The sequence below is a fragment of the Xylocopa sonorina genome, chromosome 1 (genome assembly GCF_050948175.1).
Source record: "Xylocopa sonorina isolate GNS202 chromosome 1, iyXylSono1_principal, whole genome shotgun sequence".
Lineage (NCBI taxonomy): Eukaryota > Metazoa > Arthropoda > Insecta > Hymenoptera > Apidae > Xylocopa > Xylocopa sonorina.
Window position 1 is genome coordinate 7,111,536 of NC_135193.1, and position 17,103 is coordinate 7,128,638.

At 32.9% G+C, this 17,103-nt stretch overlaps 2 protein-coding genes across 6 annotated transcripts; both read left to right on the plus strand.

Moving 5' to 3' along the window:
* The first annotated feature begins 56 nt into the window (after positions 1 to 56).
* Positions 57 to 12,263, plus strand: LOC143433472 (mitogen-activated protein kinase kinase kinase 11). Of its 5 annotated transcripts, XM_076910842.1 has the most exons (16): positions 57 to 1,082; positions 1,193 to 1,427; positions 1,516 to 1,733; positions 1,815 to 2,155; positions 2,263 to 2,443; positions 2,522 to 2,670; positions 2,752 to 2,924; positions 3,067 to 3,087; positions 3,476 to 3,722; positions 3,835 to 3,954; positions 4,488 to 4,688; positions 6,107 to 6,136; positions 8,517 to 8,928; positions 8,997 to 9,332; positions 9,406 to 9,740; positions 9,814 to 9,939. In XM_076910842.1, exons 1-16 carry the CDS (start codon positions 892 to 894, stop codon positions 9,831 to 9,833), a joined length of 3,210 nt encoding a protein of 1,069 aa, XP_076766957.1. In that variant the 5' UTR covers positions 57 to 891; the 3' UTR covers positions 9,834 to 9,939. The 5 variants fall into 5 exon arrangements, with proteins under 5 accessions (XP_076766957.1, XP_076766926.1, XP_076766942.1 ...); XM_076910811.1 differs by having other exon boundaries at positions 9,406 to 12,263; XM_076910827.1 differs by lacking the exon at positions 6,107 to 6,136 and having other exon boundaries at positions 9,406 to 12,263.
* Positions 12,264 to 15,140: 2,877 nt separating this feature from the next.
* On the plus strand, positions 15,141 to 17,097 carry LOC143426045 (galactose mutarotase). The gene is made up of 9 exons (XM_076899156.1): positions 15,141 to 15,210; positions 15,361 to 15,540; positions 15,602 to 15,750; positions 15,820 to 16,047; positions 16,131 to 16,295; positions 16,363 to 16,463; positions 16,533 to 16,638; positions 16,716 to 16,916; positions 17,005 to 17,097. Exons 1-9 carry the CDS (start codon positions 15,141 to 15,143, stop codon positions 17,095 to 17,097), a joined length of 1,293 nt encoding a protein of 430 aa, XP_076755271.1.
* The last annotated feature ends 6 nt before the right edge of the window (positions 17,098 to 17,103 follow it).

The window sequence follows — 17,103 nt, forward strand, 5'->3', positions numbered from 1 at the left end:
TACACGATCCAAACATCACCAGCAGCCTTTCGAACGGCCACTCTATGAATCGTGGTCCGATATATCACGTCAACGGTGGGGCCGTCAAACGAAACATGGCGTCCGTTAGGTTATTACTATGAGTGCTGGTTCGTTTTCTATCGTTAAATGTGGAAACATCGTGCGTTTTGCGGGCTGACGCGAAGCGTCGTGTCCTCGCGGAGGCAAACACGTCGCTTTGAACCCTGCGTGCCTCGCGTACATTACTCCTAGTACCGATTCAATGAAAAGAATCGGCCTCATCAACAGTGGCTTGTGGGTATACACACCCCGACGCGAGACTCGACAGTGGTTTTATGGCATATCGAGCTTTTTTCTACGCTTACGGAATTTTCTCTTCATCGCTCCAAACAGGAGTATGATCTTCGACGAGAAATCGGGAAATGTACGCCGCGTTATTGCCGGACTCGCGAATCAAAATGCCGGTCACCGTTAAAGTGTTTTTATGCAAGGGGTGTTAGTGGTGGTGAACATCACCTCTTCTCACCCCACAGTTTCCCCGTTTCATTTCTGCGTATTATTCAATTATCCTTCAAATATTTAACAGCCAGTTTTGCGTTTGTGTATCGATGATGATTTGAGGAAGAGTGTGGGGAGAAAAAAAAAAAAAACATGCATAAAACAAACGTGAAATGTGTAAGGATGTGTGTAGTGTTGAAAAAATAACAAGGTGGATATAAGACTTTCGCAGATTCTTGTACATATTTGTTTAGCTTTCTTCAAACGAACTGATGACAAGCTTAAAGTGTTTTATCTATTTGTGATTCTATCGATAAAATATTGCACGAAGATTACAAGACCGAAGGGGTATCATTTCCAGAAAGGGGAAGAACAAGACCAGTGCGAGGCCATATGCCGCCAGCCGGGCTATCGGCAAGAGGCTTGTCTACCTTGATGGACCACGGACAACCAGATGCTCGTCATCGGAGCGAGCGATTTTTACTTCATCCAGAGAATGGATCCTCTAACTCTCATAGTCCTAACACAGCCAATTCATCTCCACGATATCAACATAATAATAGAACAAATAATCATTCCACAAGGTACAAGAATGCGTCGATCATATATATACAATTATGATATAAGTTTGTAGAATTTCATAAATCGAATGTAACCAAATAAAAAGTTTTATTTAAATTCTTTTTTATTTTAGTTACGGATATTTATATGGACGTACATCTAGCAACAATATGTCTGATAGCAGTGTTTCCGATACACATAGCGGTGGTACAGCAAGAACTGTTTCACAACAGACTAGTCCATCTCATGGTACACATTCCTCTTCTCAGTCACGACAAGACAATAGTTCGACTATTTTCACAGCACTATTCGATTATGTTGCCCAAGGCGAAGACGAGTTGTCGTTACAAAGGGGTGAAACTGTTGAGGTAAATTGTTTTACCATAAATAAATACTATAAAATTGAAATATTACTTTGCTAGAATGCTAAAGTACATGCGTTATTTTGTATGTTAGGTCCTATCTAAAGATTCGAAAATCTCAGGTGACGAAGGATGGTGGACTGGAAAAATCCATGGAAAAGTTGGTATTTTTCCAGCCAATTTTGTTGCAGAAGCTGAAAGTATCGATCGAGTTTCATCGGTGATCGATAAAGTTCAACCAGTTGAGATTGATTTCGAAGAATTGCAGTTAGAAGAAGTGATAGGGGTTGGTGGATTTGGGAAGGTTTACAGGTATATCGTTTAAATTATATTTAAATTTACCTTCAATTAAATTATTTAGAGTGATACTTATAATTTTGTGTTATATTTCAGAGGATTTTGGCAGAAACATGAAGTGGCTGTTAAAGCAGCCCGCCAAGATCCAGATGAAGAACCGAGTGTTACATTAGAAAATGTTCGACAAGAAGCAAAATTATTTTGGTTATTGAAACATGAAAATATTGTGCAATTAGAAGGGGTTTGTTTGAAAATGCCAAATATGTGTCTCGTGATGGAATATGCGCGAGGTGGTAGTTTAAACAGGGTTCTTAGCGGTAGAAAAATTAGGCCTGACGTACTTGTTGATTGGGCAATACAAATTGCTCGCGGCATGGATTATCTTCACAATAAAGCACCCATAAGTCTTATACATAGGGACCTAAAAAGCTCCAATGGTACGGGAACTGATATAAATAATTGTAATACTACGCACTTAAGTACTACAGAGATATTTTTAAATGTAACATTTTAAAATAATACATATTATTCTCGTTAATAATAGTGTTACTGAGCGAACCTATAGAAAATGATGATCTACAATATAAAACTTTAAAAATAACTGACTTTGGATTAGCAAGGGAAGTCTATAAAACAACTCGCATGTCGGCGGCGGGCACGTATGCTTGGATGGCTCCAGAGGTTATTAAAAAGAGTACTTTCAGTAAAGCCAGTGATGTCTGGAGGTCAGTTTTATGTACCTCCTTAAATAGTTAAGTATATATCTGTTTCATTAAATTTGTGCGATACATTTACATTTACAGTTATGGTGTACTTTTATGGGAACTTTTAACTGGTGAAACACCTTACAAAGGAATAGATGCTTTGGCAGTAGCGTATGGCGTTGCTGTAAATAAACTTACATTGCCTATTCCATCGACTTGCCCACAACCTTGGAGGTTTTTAATGGAAGGTAAATTAATTTGTATACTATGAAGCATTAATTATTTTAATTTAAACTCTGAAAGGAAATGAAAAATGTTTAATCATCTAGCTTGTTGGGCATCTGATAGTCATTCGAGACCAGGATTCGCAGAAATTTTAGTAGAATTAGATGAAGTTCGTAGCGCATTTGCGGCAACACCACATGAGTCGTTCCATACGATGCAAGAAGACTGGAGGCTTGAGATTGAAGAAGTTCTTCATGGATTGCGCATGAAGGAAAAGGTACAGACTTTAAATTCCCTTATTTTGTACAAATTGACTTAAACAGAGATAAACTTTACTTCGTTATACTACAGTTAGTATGCTCATTATCTATATAAATGTGTAAATAATGTTTATAATCATTTTTTTAAATGCTACAAAGGCATGCCGTTCATTAGAAGAGGTAAGATAATGTGTAGCTATTGAACTTAATTGTTTATGTTTCAATCGGCATATTTTTTTTTATCGCTAAACATCAATATTTGATTTGCCAATTCTATTCTGCTTATTTAACACGGTTGTTGCCACCGCCGAAACATTGTCAACGCAAAGTTTCTCTTACTACGTGTATCAAACAGCGACAGTATGTCGATCAATCGCCATCACACATATATTGGTTGCACATCAACAATTTCGATGCTATCTCGAATCCTCTATTGAACGTACAGACGGCTTATGTGTGTATGCGCACGTATAGCTCAAATGATAAATCGGTGGCACACAGTATACCTTCTAAGATTCCTTGGCCGTTAGCGAATGTATTAAACAGTTTTGTATGTTTGCCTATTTAGGAACTGCGCTGCAGAGAAGAAGAATTGACGAAAGCACAAGTGCAACAACGACAACATGAAGAAAACTTGAGACAGCGAGAACAAGAATTAGCTGCCCGAGAAATAGACTTATTAGAACGCGAACTTACTGTAATGATAATTCAGCAACAAAATACTCCTACCCCAAACAAAAGACGTGGAAAGTTCAAAAAATCGAAGTTAAAACTGAATAAAAAAGAGCCTGGAAGTAATATAAGCGCTCCTTCTGGTAAGTATATTGCGTTATATAAAGTTGAATAAGTTGACTAGCACGAGAAATGTAGATTCCTAATTGATTTTTTAAAAGACGGAAATATAGCTACATATCTTTATTTTTGTAGATTTTCGTCACACCATAACCGTTAAAGATACCGCTTTGGATCGAGGAAAAGTACGAAATCCATCGAGACCAAATAGTCCACCAGGCTCACCTAGTATTCCGAGACTTCGTGCAATTGCATGTGAGTGCTTCGTTTCCAAGATTTTTTCAGTAGTTCATAATTTCGATTTCGTGTTGCTCAGTAATGAATGATTTTGTCCTGAGATATTTTTTAGTATTTTCAAAAAAATTGAATTACACTGTTTGTGCTTTGTAGTCACGTTGTATTAATTTAATATCGATTTTTATTAGCATGGTGTGAATAATTGAACATATTTTTATATCTTTTTGAGAAATATGTACATGCATATATATGTGTATATATATATGCGTGTGTGCGTGTGTGTTATTTTTGTTATAGTAAAAATGTAGATAAAAGTTAACTAAATCTTTCAAAATTTAAAGTATCATCTTATTTTGTAACAACTTAATATAGTAAAATACAAAATTGTTTAAAATGAAAGAATAATTTATTCATATTGAGTGTTGCTAATGAATGTCACGAAACACCTTTATCTTTTTGAAGCGCGCATAAAATTTACCAGAGCCTAGGGTAAGAGGGAAAATTAGTATCGTAGTGAGTAGCGTTTTGTTTTTTTTGTCTTCCTCCTTTAGTACCAGCAGATGGAGTGAAGGGTAAGACTTGGGGGCCATCAACACTCCACCAACGCGAGCGTGGGGCTATTATCACGCAACCACCAAATCCTGCGTCTCCAGGTGGAAAACGGTGGTCTCGCTCTGCTCCAGACCTCGAAAAGACACCCCTGCGTACCGCCCTGTTGGCACAACATCGGTCCCCGCTTCTTCAAGAAATAGGTAACCCCTCCTCCAAAAAGTTGTATTTGTCGGAAAATAATTTGATAGACAGTCAGCCAGGATTTAGCTATAACAACATTCCAGAAAATTCTAACAACATTGTACAAAGTACGGGCTGTCCTCCTTGCAATATAGGCGAAGACTCGGTTATTGTGGATAACGATATATATGAGTCTGTGGTACTAAGTAACAAATCGACGAATAATCTTAAAACTCACTTTTTGGACGACCATTCAGTCATGGACAATAGCTACTCAAAACCCACGGTTAGGAATACTTTAAAGACTTCACCTCCGAGGAGTCAAAAGTACGTGGTTAGCGAATGGGAACATTCGTATCCTTCGAATTTTGTACAGAGCGTAGCCTCTAGTTTAGTTGGTACTGCGAAACGCGTGAAAAAGAAGAAACGCGAGAGAAGTAAATCGAAGGAGTCCAAGCGCAGAGATAGTTCGGAGTCAAGATTAGCCGCTTTTGCTGATTTCTTTCGTTCGCCCTCTGGTTCAAGGAAAAGCTCTTTAAATTCTCCGCATAGCGCAGAACGAAAAAATTCTGTTACTATAAAAATCAACGATACGGATGGTTTAGAGTCGAGCCCTGAAAATTCTATAGGTAAAAAGTCTCAACATAAGTCTAGAATTTCTAAGAGTCCATTAAGAGTCTTTAATAAGATGAAGGCTTGGGGAAGTCGCGATGCGCTTGATGACAAAACTACCGCTGTTAAAGTAGAATATAGTGTTTTAGATAATACGATATCCATGTCGCAATTCAATCGACACGATTCCGATCAAAGTAACGTGCCTAAATTTCTGGCTGCAAACTCACGGGAGGGAATAGATTTCGAGAGTTTTGAGTCGGAATTTTGCAATTTTGATTCAGAACATTCAAACGATAGTTCCATATCGAAAAACTCTTTGGGCTTGTTTCCAGACAATAAGTGCAAAAGATCCCCTACCTCTTTCGATTCGGTTAGCGGTGCGTCAGATGCGTGTTTCAAACAGCACACCTCGCAACTAGATGAAGGTTTCGATTCAAATTCCTCTTTAAAAAAAAAGTCGAAGAGTAACGAATACTTGCGTAGCTGCGAGGAAGATCACGTTGATAGCGGTATTGATTCAGTAGTGCATGCATCTGGTTATATAAAGGACTGCGAATGTAAAAATTCACAGCTTAATTACGGAGGGAGAAAGAATTTAATCGAATCGTTGCGGGACATTCCACCCTACAGAAGTTCTGAAGAATTGAATACAATTAGTTACGTGTCATCTAAGATTCCTGATAAATTTTTTAAGAAGAACGATAAATAGCATTGCATTTCACAAAGATAAAGATGTGCATATCACTCGTAAACGCATTTCACAAATATGTCTCCTTTCTGTTTTATGTGTTTTAGTAACAGTCCTATATTTTCTTTACTGCAGGCCTTTCTGAGGAAAACATCTATCCTACTCGTAAGTCTCTTTACATTGCTGTGCAATTGTTTCACATTTTATGAGAGACTTGACTGTTTTTCTTCTATGTCACAGTTAGTTTTGGCAATGATACCCTTGTGTTTTTTTTCCTTCTGCATTGTTACAAAAGTAAAGATCTCAGATGGACAGTGCCTTCTTATGTTTATATTTTCTTTTCTCCACTTTATTTCCTTTCGCTAAATTGATTTAAGTAGATTATGCTTAAAGTTAATTTTATAGGAATGCATGAATATGGATTCAATTAGATTTCCTACATTTGCTAATTGTCTAAGCAGAATATTCCCAATGCATATATATATATTTATACAGTTGTAAACATTTAGTGACAAACTATATTTCTCTTTTTTATGTTGATAGTGTGTTTAAGATTATTTTTGAGTCTGTTGAATTTTTGGAATGGTACATATACTACTATGTATCGTATAGCAAATGGTTTGAAATTTTATCAGAAACTAAATGAACGATCGAAATTTTTTATTTACATAAATTGATATATAGCCTTGTTAATTAATTAATTTTAATTATTGTCTATCAAATTAAACAATGAATGTATTATTTCAGAATATATTTTAATAGAGAGGGTAGCTAGTACCCTGAAATAATCTAGAAATTATTTATCCTAATTTAAATTGATAAGGTACTTTGTATTTTTAAATTGTAATTTAATGAGTACATGAAATGTAAATGCAGTCTTTCTGGTGTTGGTTCTTTTCTGATGTTATCTGGAGTATATAACATTCTAACAAAGCAGAGCTAACAGCCCTTTACTATATGAAAAAAAAATCATGTGCTTTTGCCACTGCGACAAAAAGTACTAGATTCAAATTGTTTTTATTATTATTTTTTTTTTTCATTTTTTTTTTATTCAGGAGCGTTTATGGAAAAGTGTTTTTGTATAGTTGTAATCCCGAAAACTAAAAAAAGTTCATATCAAACTTATAAATTACTATACAAAGTGTCACGTTCTAATTGTGAAAGTAGAGTTGTATTTTTTTTCTCTATTGCTTTATTACACGCATCTAAATCAATTCCAGATTTTGTTAATTGTTCAGCCTAATTTAGCAGCGATTTCGTTTTTGTATTGTTATAGATTCTCGACATTTTTTTTTAGATATTCAAAAATTTCGCACACGTCACATTAAAAAACACATGGAGCGACACGCACACTTGTATTTAGAAATAGAAATTTTTTCAATAAAACCTTTTCAGTTGGACACGTTGAATTTTGTTTTTTCGTTTTCTGAATTTTTACGTTCGGTTTTGGTAATATTTTACAGTATCAAACGAATACATAGTATAATTTTATTATTATACTTGTATGCATTTTATATTCATAATCTGCATTCTAAATGTTGTCTATATAGATCGACAATTTTTTTTTAATATTTGTTTTCATTAATTGACTAACTAAAAGTAAAATGGACAACAAATAATACCAAATGATACTTGCTTTCTATAAAAGGAAATTTATTTATATAATTGCCAATAACCGAGCGTAAAAAAATCCTTTTGCATGCTTCCAGTAGGATCCTAACTGTTAAGGCCATTTGGGCTTGATCTTTTTTCTTACCCTAAAATTCCAATTTCATTTGAGAAAGTACTCCATTAACTTATCTATATTCCTACTTTATAGCAATTCCAATAGAATATGTAAAACATTATTTTTAATAGTATTTTATAACTACTTTTAATGCTGTTCTTATATTTTTATTGAACAATACAAAAAGATAATAACAAATAAATATTAATAGCAGAAAAATATTTTAAAACGAGAAAGCGGAAATTAGATGGGGTGAAGAAAACTATTTAAGATATTAGTTAGAATTGGTGCATATTATCATTTAAAAATAATTGAAACCTTTTTCTCTCTTTACACTCTGCTTTATTACCAAGTACATGTACTTGGTTTACTTTTTATGACATGGGCTTTATGCATATAACATGAATGCACTATAGAAAATAATGTATAAGCTTGTTGAAAGTTATTGGTAGTAAGGAATAGATTAAACAAGTTTGTGGCATGTAATATTTTAATGAAATGCACGTGATACATTGTGCTTACACACATAAATAATTGTAAGTAATTTCTTCATAACAAGTAAGCATGTTGTAACTTCAGTACTAAAATGTTTATTTTAAATTTAATGCTATAAACTTACGTAATATTGGTAAGAAGCTTGTGAAATTTATTAATGAAGGTAAGAAATAAATAGTAATGACATAATATTTCTGATCAGTTTTAATATTATGGAAAGGAAAGTAAAAATTTGAATTGTACTTTATAATTTCAAGTATGAATTTTTAACAACCGTATAAAAATATCACCATTATTATTGTAGAAATTTGATTATTTTTTTAGATTACACAGCTTTACCATCTGATCTCTCAACCGATTGGGTAACATCAGATTATCCTTTGAAACCTGGGTTAACTGGACCTTACATCATGCCAATGCCTGTACCAATGCCAACCCTCTATAATGGAGAAATGAAGAAACCAAAGTTAAGCATAATAGAGCTGGTTTTGTACAATATCGCAGCTATGTTAGCTGGAGTGGCTACTGGATATGATGTAAGAATGTCGAACATATCTCCAATTCATCCAAGGTTATACCCACGGCTTGGCGAATGTGAAGATGAACCTCCACGATGGTGGTTTCAAGCAGATACCGGATCGAATCGCAATTCTAGTTATCTTGGACTTGATTATGAATTCAGTTCAAGTAGTGGTTATCCTCATAATACCTATCATGGACCAGCTAGACATTACAGGTATAATAGAATATTAAATATATATATATATATATAACATCTTTATTAAACCTAAAACACTGTTGTAGGCCATTCTTGAGTAATATGGGTGGTATAGTACCTGGTCTTCCACCCACCGTGATGCCTGATAAGCCTCTAAGATTCACTGATTCACCGCAACATTATGCAAGCAGTACAAGTTCTAATGCACCAACACCAAGCCCTAGAAGAAAGAGTAGCAGTACTAGCAACGAAGATGTATATACGCACGATGCTGGAAGAGTGGATCGAATGGAAAGAGTACCAACAATATACATGGGCAATGTTGCTCCTTTCCCGGACTATGGACCTCCAGTATACACGCTTGTCCCATCAGAATATTACAGATCTCCGGAACCAACGTATTTTGTACCTACGGATTATCAGTAAGTGATTTATTATCATTAATGATAAATCTTTGAGTATCTATAGTTACACTAAATCCTTTTTCTCCTTCAGTGATAGAATGCTTGATTCCGAATTTCCACATGCCTATGATAATCCAAGCAGCATAAATAGCCCAGCTCGACCGGTGTCAAGACTCCCTTCGTACACCCATCACCGTACATCATCCAATGTCTCAAACGCGAGTACATCGAGTCAAAGTAACATTAATCCAACATTTCGCTTAGAAGACGAGGATGATTATTCTTTATATTCTCCTGGACATTATTACCAACGATCTCCGAACGTTGTCTCGAATGTAGGAACGTACAGTCCTAGTATGCTTAATCACGAATATGGTTCGCAATTATTGACGCGTCAGAATTCACACGATTCGAATTCAAATTCAGGTGAGAGACCTAGTAATTTAGAGGTAGTTAGTCGATTACGATCAAGCTTAAAACGATCTAATTACTCGTACAGTTCACCGAATAAAAGCGTGAGTAAAAATAATTCCGGGTCGGGTACACCAACAAATCCTACACCACCAGATTCTTTGACCTCTGAAGATTCAAGCTACGTTTCCGCTAAAGACAGTCAGATTTCTATAAGTAGAGTTCGATTTTCCCCGGTGACATTTGACCGTGACGGAGTCTCGCGTGAACAAAGAGAAACATTACTCGATATCCCCGTACATGGACAAAGTCAAGATGCTACCGTGCCGTTGCAAGCTAATCGACGGATAAATAGAAGTAGAAAACCTAGTATTTCTGACTTGGAGAGAGAATTTTTATCATAGCATTGGCTTATTTAAAATGACAAGGGAAATAAGAAAATTAGAGATTCGAAATGTTTTTTGTCAATCTTGAAAGTAACACTCGATTACAATCACACGAATCAAACAGTATATGACACGGCAGAAATTAATCGAATCATGACTAAAAAATACAGCGATGCACGTTGTCGAAGCACTGCCTCCTGCAAACAACATTTTATCATATATTAATACCGGTCATCAAACCAATGAGAATGTAACATTCCATAAACATTATACCGAAACGTCTTTTATAGAACTTATATTCAATTAGACTGCTTTTAATTTTATAAAGAACTGATACGTCTCACTGTATGTTTTGTAGAAACAGCATAAATATCAGGATTATGATTGTTGCATTTTATTATTCAATACTATGCAGTGTTATTTAAATTGTATTTTATGTATTACACATGTTTTATTCATACATTCCGCACATCCTGCATCTGCTGTAAATAACGTATATATATATACATATATATGTATGTATTTGTATGTATACATACTGGTATATGTGCACACGTGTACACGTATGTATGCATGCATACACACTTCTATTATTTGTGCATGAGCACTTAAAAGAATTTGGAAAGGGATAAACATTTTAATTCCAGTGTTTTGGAAAACGTATGTAAAATCATATATACGTTTTTATTATATTATACACTTAAAAATGAAATTAACTCTTTTTCATAAATTATTAAAAATTGAATTCTATACATCTACTTGTTTTTATTCAACACAGAGTATTCTCTATGTTGTGGTTTACGCAACATGTAAAGAGATGAGACTTAATTGTTTCTATAATTCTACTGCTCATATTTATATTAATATTAGCCATAATTTACATTCCATCAAAATTTTTTGTGATTAAGAGAAATAATTGAACGTTGATAGTAATTATTGCATAACAAGAATGAAACATATAATCAGGAAGACATTGATGATTATTTAACAAGATTGTTTATAATTTTTCTTAACATTACTTTGTGACAATATGTGTATGTATACTTGTAGAATAATTTTATATCATGAACAATAGACGATAGAGTAACCTTTCCTAAAATCGCAATGTTTTCCTGTATATGGATAAACATACGAAACATTTGTAATTCATGAATAAGAATTATCATAGATACGTCTTTTCTGTTGATGTTAATCATGTTTCAAATGTTATTTTATTAAGTTTATACGAATACCATGGCACTAGATACACGTGTGAAAAGTTTGTACAATAGCAATTTTACTGCATTTGTATGCTACCAGCGTGATAGATTTATTTTAGTAAGCCATGTGCAGTTGAAACGATATTTCTTCTTTTATATACAAAAACAGTATGCGTTGAAATGATTGAGCATACCTGTAAAAAATGTTTAACATACTTATTAGTTTATTGATAAAGAGTATATAGCCATTTAAGGTGTGATATACTTAATACAAATTTTAGAACAAAAACACTCCATAAACATAATCACTATTGTACATACAAGTATATACAGAACAGTTATTGTTTACATAACAATGTAATAACAATACATTCCTTTATATCGGACGCATTATGTAAAGTATGTAATGTTTTTTAGAGTTTTAAATGCACGAGTGCCCTAGAAATTATTTTGTACGTACTTAAATTGCTAATATATATGATCAGAGTACTGGGCATTATGCACATATATCTCCTTCCTTTTTTCAATCATTCAGATAGAAAGTAGGAATGAAATCGACTCACAAAGCCCTTTATTCTGATTTATATTCTATATCTTCGTAATCGCTAAAAGCAAAAAATCGAACTAAACTTAATTTTTACGCGTGTATGGATTTAATTTATTGATTCCGTAACGAATAACGACTAACATATTATTTAAAAATTAAAGTTACAGAAGCTAATCAAAAGTTATTTACATGTTGCGTATGTTCTACGCCGTGTTTTATGGAATCAAAATGAATAATTCATTTACTTCTTTGACCTCATAGAATAGAATATCGAAGGCGAAAATGTAGAATCTTTCTTTCAAAAGTTATATGTTTTCACAATGATTTCCTGAGTAATAATCAGTATTGTAGGATATATCTCAATGTACATAAAATGCTATAGAATTAAAGAAGGAAAAAGGCTAAACTTTGAAGAAGTTTTTTTTGGTTGTTTTTATTATGTTGCTTTTCTGCATACATAGAAAAGTTGTTAGTTATTCTCGAGTATTCTTATTTATTCCATTAGAAGACTTTTAAAATACTTCACCAATAAAATTCTTCTCAAAGTAAAACCAGCTAAGCGATGAAAATATACATTTGAATGTTTCTGAAGCAAGAAATCTGGATCCATAGAAAAAAAAAAGATTGGCACTTATACGTATAAAAATTTATATATAGTATTATATGTATCTCATTTGGACTGTACTCATACTTTTCCAAAGTTCAATTTGTGGACTCTTGCATATAGTTAAAAGTAATCAATCGGTTGACTGAAATATTTATGATGTTATTAAAGACCCTATAGAGAATAAATATTTCATGGATATGCCTTTCTATGTTGTACAAAGATATTCTGCGGTGCTAGTATCATGTACTTAATACATTAAGAGAGAGACAAAAAAAGTTGAAAATGCTTCCAAGGTAATTGAGAAATATTTAATGAGAAATCTTAGAATGCTAATATCAATACTTGTTGATAGTAATAATAACTTACTTATATACAAAATGTAATATTAGGCAGCTATCAACTATCAATTGTGTAATGGCGTGCGATTGCCAACAGTGCTAGTCTAAGCTATATATTTATTTTTTATATATTATAACTTCTTTAACTTAAAGTAAAAGTAAATTCAATTTTCTATTTGATTGAAGACCATTTATAGATTGTATGTTTTATCGATTAGACAATATATATACGGGGAAATGTTGTCCAGAGTAACTATGTAAAAAATTATAATTAAATTTATTCTTTAATTCATATTGCAAAAATAAAATATAACTTATATCTACATGCATAACTTAGTTAGTTTGAATAAATCAAATTATTTTCTTTATTTAATTAATTTAATGCAATGAGATATTGTTATTCTGAACGTGTTTCTCCCAAAAACAAACTTAAATTGTAAATATCTCCTTATTGAAATTACATTAAAATTGCATGCTGCTTATAAATTGTAATTTGTACAATAAGATTTATGACCAAGAGGATAATTATAAAGCAAACGTGTTTTGAAGGAGTACACAAAGTATTTGGTATCGCTATGGTATCTCCTCTATTATTTGTACTTGTCTGTTTGTTATAAAATATTACTAAGCAGTTTTATTATCCTTACAAGTATATTTCGAAGATACTGAACAGTTATTACATGATACCCAATGTTTTGATCTTGATCTGCGAAAGTAATTTTTTTGTCAGTATTTTCTTTGTATTATACAAATTTAGAGGACGTAGAATATACTGCAACCCGTAAATCCGTAATCACTAGTGATTTATTTAAATTTTTGAAATTACGCTGTAGTGCCCTAAGAGTATTACTAAATAATTAATAAGCTAAGTGCAATGTGTTCCACGTGTATTTAAGTAACAAGTGACTGCTTTGGTGTGCGCCTTAAAAGTAACGAAAAATGCCCAATCCAAAGCTTGAGAAAGATTTTATGTAATATAACTTTAATAACAATTGTACGAAGATGTAGGAATGTTTCAGAGGACTTTCTGTGGTGAATATATACATAATTTTCCAAACAAAGATATTGGGCACTGCATGTCTACCAATGTGTTTGTGTGTGTGTTGTGAGGAACTACAAGATGCAGAATGAATATGACATGAGTAAAAGAAACAAATTTTATTGGATTTGTTATACAAAATTATACAAAAAAAAAATGACGCGGTTTGGTTCAAGAAATGCAATAACAAATGTTGTCTTCGATTTTTTACTCAACAGGTTTAAATGTAATTAAACATACAAACAAATTGTATGGGAAATGTATTGACGCGGTGTCTCATTTGCACTAAAAATTCATGTATTTTTCCATGTATTGTACATTACTCTATAAATATTAATTATATATAAAATATAAATAGTATAACCGGAGTATATATTATATTAATTACTAAAATTATTGTAACACATTGAAGCATCACAGATTGTAGGTGATGCGTTATTATTATTAAAATAAATCATTTAAAATAACAGCAGAGATCAAAATAAATTCTTTCCCTTGCTGTAGTTTAAATAAAGTAACTACCTCGATAACACAACTTTGTCACAGTCCAAGTAACATCACAGTGCTCTTACTGTGTCAAAGTTGTGTTGTCGGGATGTATATTTCAATAGTTTTATTGTAATTTATTCTATTTCCCGCTTTAGAGGTAAGAGAGAGAAAGATGCCATAGGAAAGAGTGGGACAGATGATGCTCCCCTCTCTTGGGAACCCCTGGCGCCATCTCTGTGAAAAGTGCTCAAACTGGTCGCACATAATTATCGACAGCAAAGTGAACTACTCGAGAACTACTAGCGCCATCTCTGCGGAAAGTAGTGAAACTAGTGCCGGACTAGTTTCAGCGCTTCTCCAATAGATGGCGCTAGTAGTTCCTGAGTAGTTCACTTCGCTGTCGATAATTATGTGCGACCAGTTTGAGCACTTTTCACAGAGATGGCATCTATCTCACTCTTTCTTGTAGCATCTTTCTCCCTCTTACTTCTAAAGCGGGAAATATAAAAGAAATTACAAAAAACTATATATATATATATATATATATATAGATATATATAGATATGTACACATTACAACAATATAATTTTAGACATACAGAAATTAAAAATATTTTTTTTTTTGACAGTAGAAAATCGAAGATTATATATCTATATGTTATGTCAAAGATTTTATAAAATCTTTGATTTTCTGCTGTCGAAACAAAAAAATATTTTTAATTTCTTTATGTTTAAAATTATTGTCCTTTATAATACTAGACTTTGTACTTAAATTACGCTGTACATAGCAATTATATTTAAGCTATGAAACATGGATTTTCATAAATGCGATTGCAAAAATGTAACAATTACAGAAGGAATATTCGGAGAAGTTTGGGTTGGTAAGCAGATTGATTTTTAGTCTGCAACAGACAAGTAATATAATGTATCATCTCAGAGACTCTGAGAATCATCAAATGGGATACTTTACTTAAGAAATATTATATGTACACATAATTAGATTCCTAATTATTGATCTATATTGTAATCAGATAATACAGATCAAACTTTTACTGACCCCATACCAAAAATAGTGAAATCATATACTATGATAAATACAAATAAGATGGAAGTTGTTGTTATCACTTGGGGTGCGACTATTGTATCTTGGAAATGTCCAGACAAGTATGGGCATTTGGCCGATATTGTCCTTGGATTTGATGATATGAAAGGTAAACTTTTATGTTATTATAGTAAAAAAAGTTAGTATTAATATATAGTTGATTGTTATAGGATATTCAAATTCTGTGACAAATCCATTCATTGGCTGTGTATTAGGCAGATGTGCAAATCGTATTAAAAATGGACATATCACTATCAGAGGCAAAGATTATGAACTAACGAAAAATGACTTTAATGGCAAACATCATTTCCATGGCGGAGTAAATTGAGCATTTACTATCATATAATTGTGTAAATAGTAAGCAATGTAATTTACATGTTACTGTTAGACAAATGGATTTGGTCGTAAAGTTTGGGATTCATATATTGCTGAATGCTCAGTTGTTATGAGTTACTTAAGTTCAGATGGTGAAGAAGGCTATCCAGGTGCGGTGTTAACTACAATTAGATTTAAATTGACATCGGATAATAAGTTTGATATATGTATGAGGGCAACAACTTCAAAACCAACAATTGTGAATTTATCGCATGGTTCTATGTTTAATTTAGCTGGACATGTAAGTACTAATATTATTTGAAATTAACATTTAGCTAACTGGTTGAGTGATTTTATACTAATCGATTGTATAAAATGTAACAGGATGCTGGAGAATTTGAATTACGAAAGCATAAGGTATTATTGAATTGTGATCGTTGGACATTTGCGGACTACACAGATCCAGTTCCAACAGGTGCTATACGTAGCGTAGGTGGAACAGTAATGGACTTTCGGATACCACGAATACTAGGTGAATACATGGGAAAGGTATAAAATTACATCATGTTTTCTTAAAACTGTAATTAATAATTAATTCAATTTTAATCATTTGTAGGTACCACCTGGAGAAGGCTACGATCATAATTTATGTGTTATAAAAAGTGGACAATCTGGTAGTTCATTTATTGCTAAAGTATGGCATGTAAAAAGTGGACGGTGCGTATGAACGACAGATGTTAACTTCTTGTTAAGTAATACAAATGTTTCAAATATATTGATGTTTAGAGCTTTAGAAATTTACTCGAACCAACGTGGAGTACAATTTTATACCGGTGGCCGTTTACCACCTCAGATTGTTCCAGAATTTTTATATAATTACGATTTGTTAGAAGTAAATCTGCATACTATTAGTAGAGTTTTACTCATTTGAATAGCCACTTGTATGTAAGTGTCTAAATTTATTCATAGAACATTGAAGACACTGAGGAAAATGGTGTTGATAGCAATGAAGATGACAATGAAGAAGAAACGAAAATTGAAAGGCATTATAAAAGAATGACGGCTGTGCCTAAAAAGTTGGAATTTATTGTAGGAAAAAACGGTGCTCGTTATAAAAAATATTGCGCGTTTAGTATTCAACCGCAAAATTATCCTGATGCAATACATTATGTAAGTATGTCGTAATCATAGGTTAAAAACATAAAAGTATTAAATTAACATTATAAATGTCGATACATAAAAATGGACTTCTTTTCAGTCACATTTTCCATGTTCTATATTATATCCTGGCCAAGTATATTATCATGATCTCACATACAAGTTTGAAATTCATCTTGCAAATTACATGTAATGTGTT

Excerpts from the sequence above, each read along its gene's own strand:
- LOC143433472 (XM_076910811.1), top strand. The coding sequence starts at position 892 with ATGCCGCCAGCCGGGCTATCGGCAAGAGGCTTGTCTACCTTGATGGAC. Across the intron at positions 1,428-1,515 it reads AAAGGGGTGAAACTGTTGAG|GTCCTATCTAAAGATTCGAA; the intron begins GTAAATTGTTTT and ends TTTGTATGTTAG. Across the intron at positions 1,734-1,814 it reads GGATTTGGGAAGGTTTACAG|AGGATTTTGGCAGAAACATG; the intron begins GTATATCGTTTA and ends GTTATATTTCAG.
- LOC143426045 (XM_076899156.1), top strand. The coding sequence starts at position 15,141 with ATGGATTTTCATAAATGCGATTGCAAAAATGTAACAATTACAGAAGGA. Across the intron at positions 16,464-16,532 it reads TGGCATGTAAAAAGTGGACG|AGCTTTAGAAATTTACTCGA; the intron begins GTGCGTATGAAC and ends ATTGATGTTTAG. Across the intron at positions 16,639-16,715 it reads ATAATTACGATTTGTTAGAA|AACATTGAAGACACTGAGGA; the intron begins GTAAATCTGCAT and ends ATTTATTCATAG.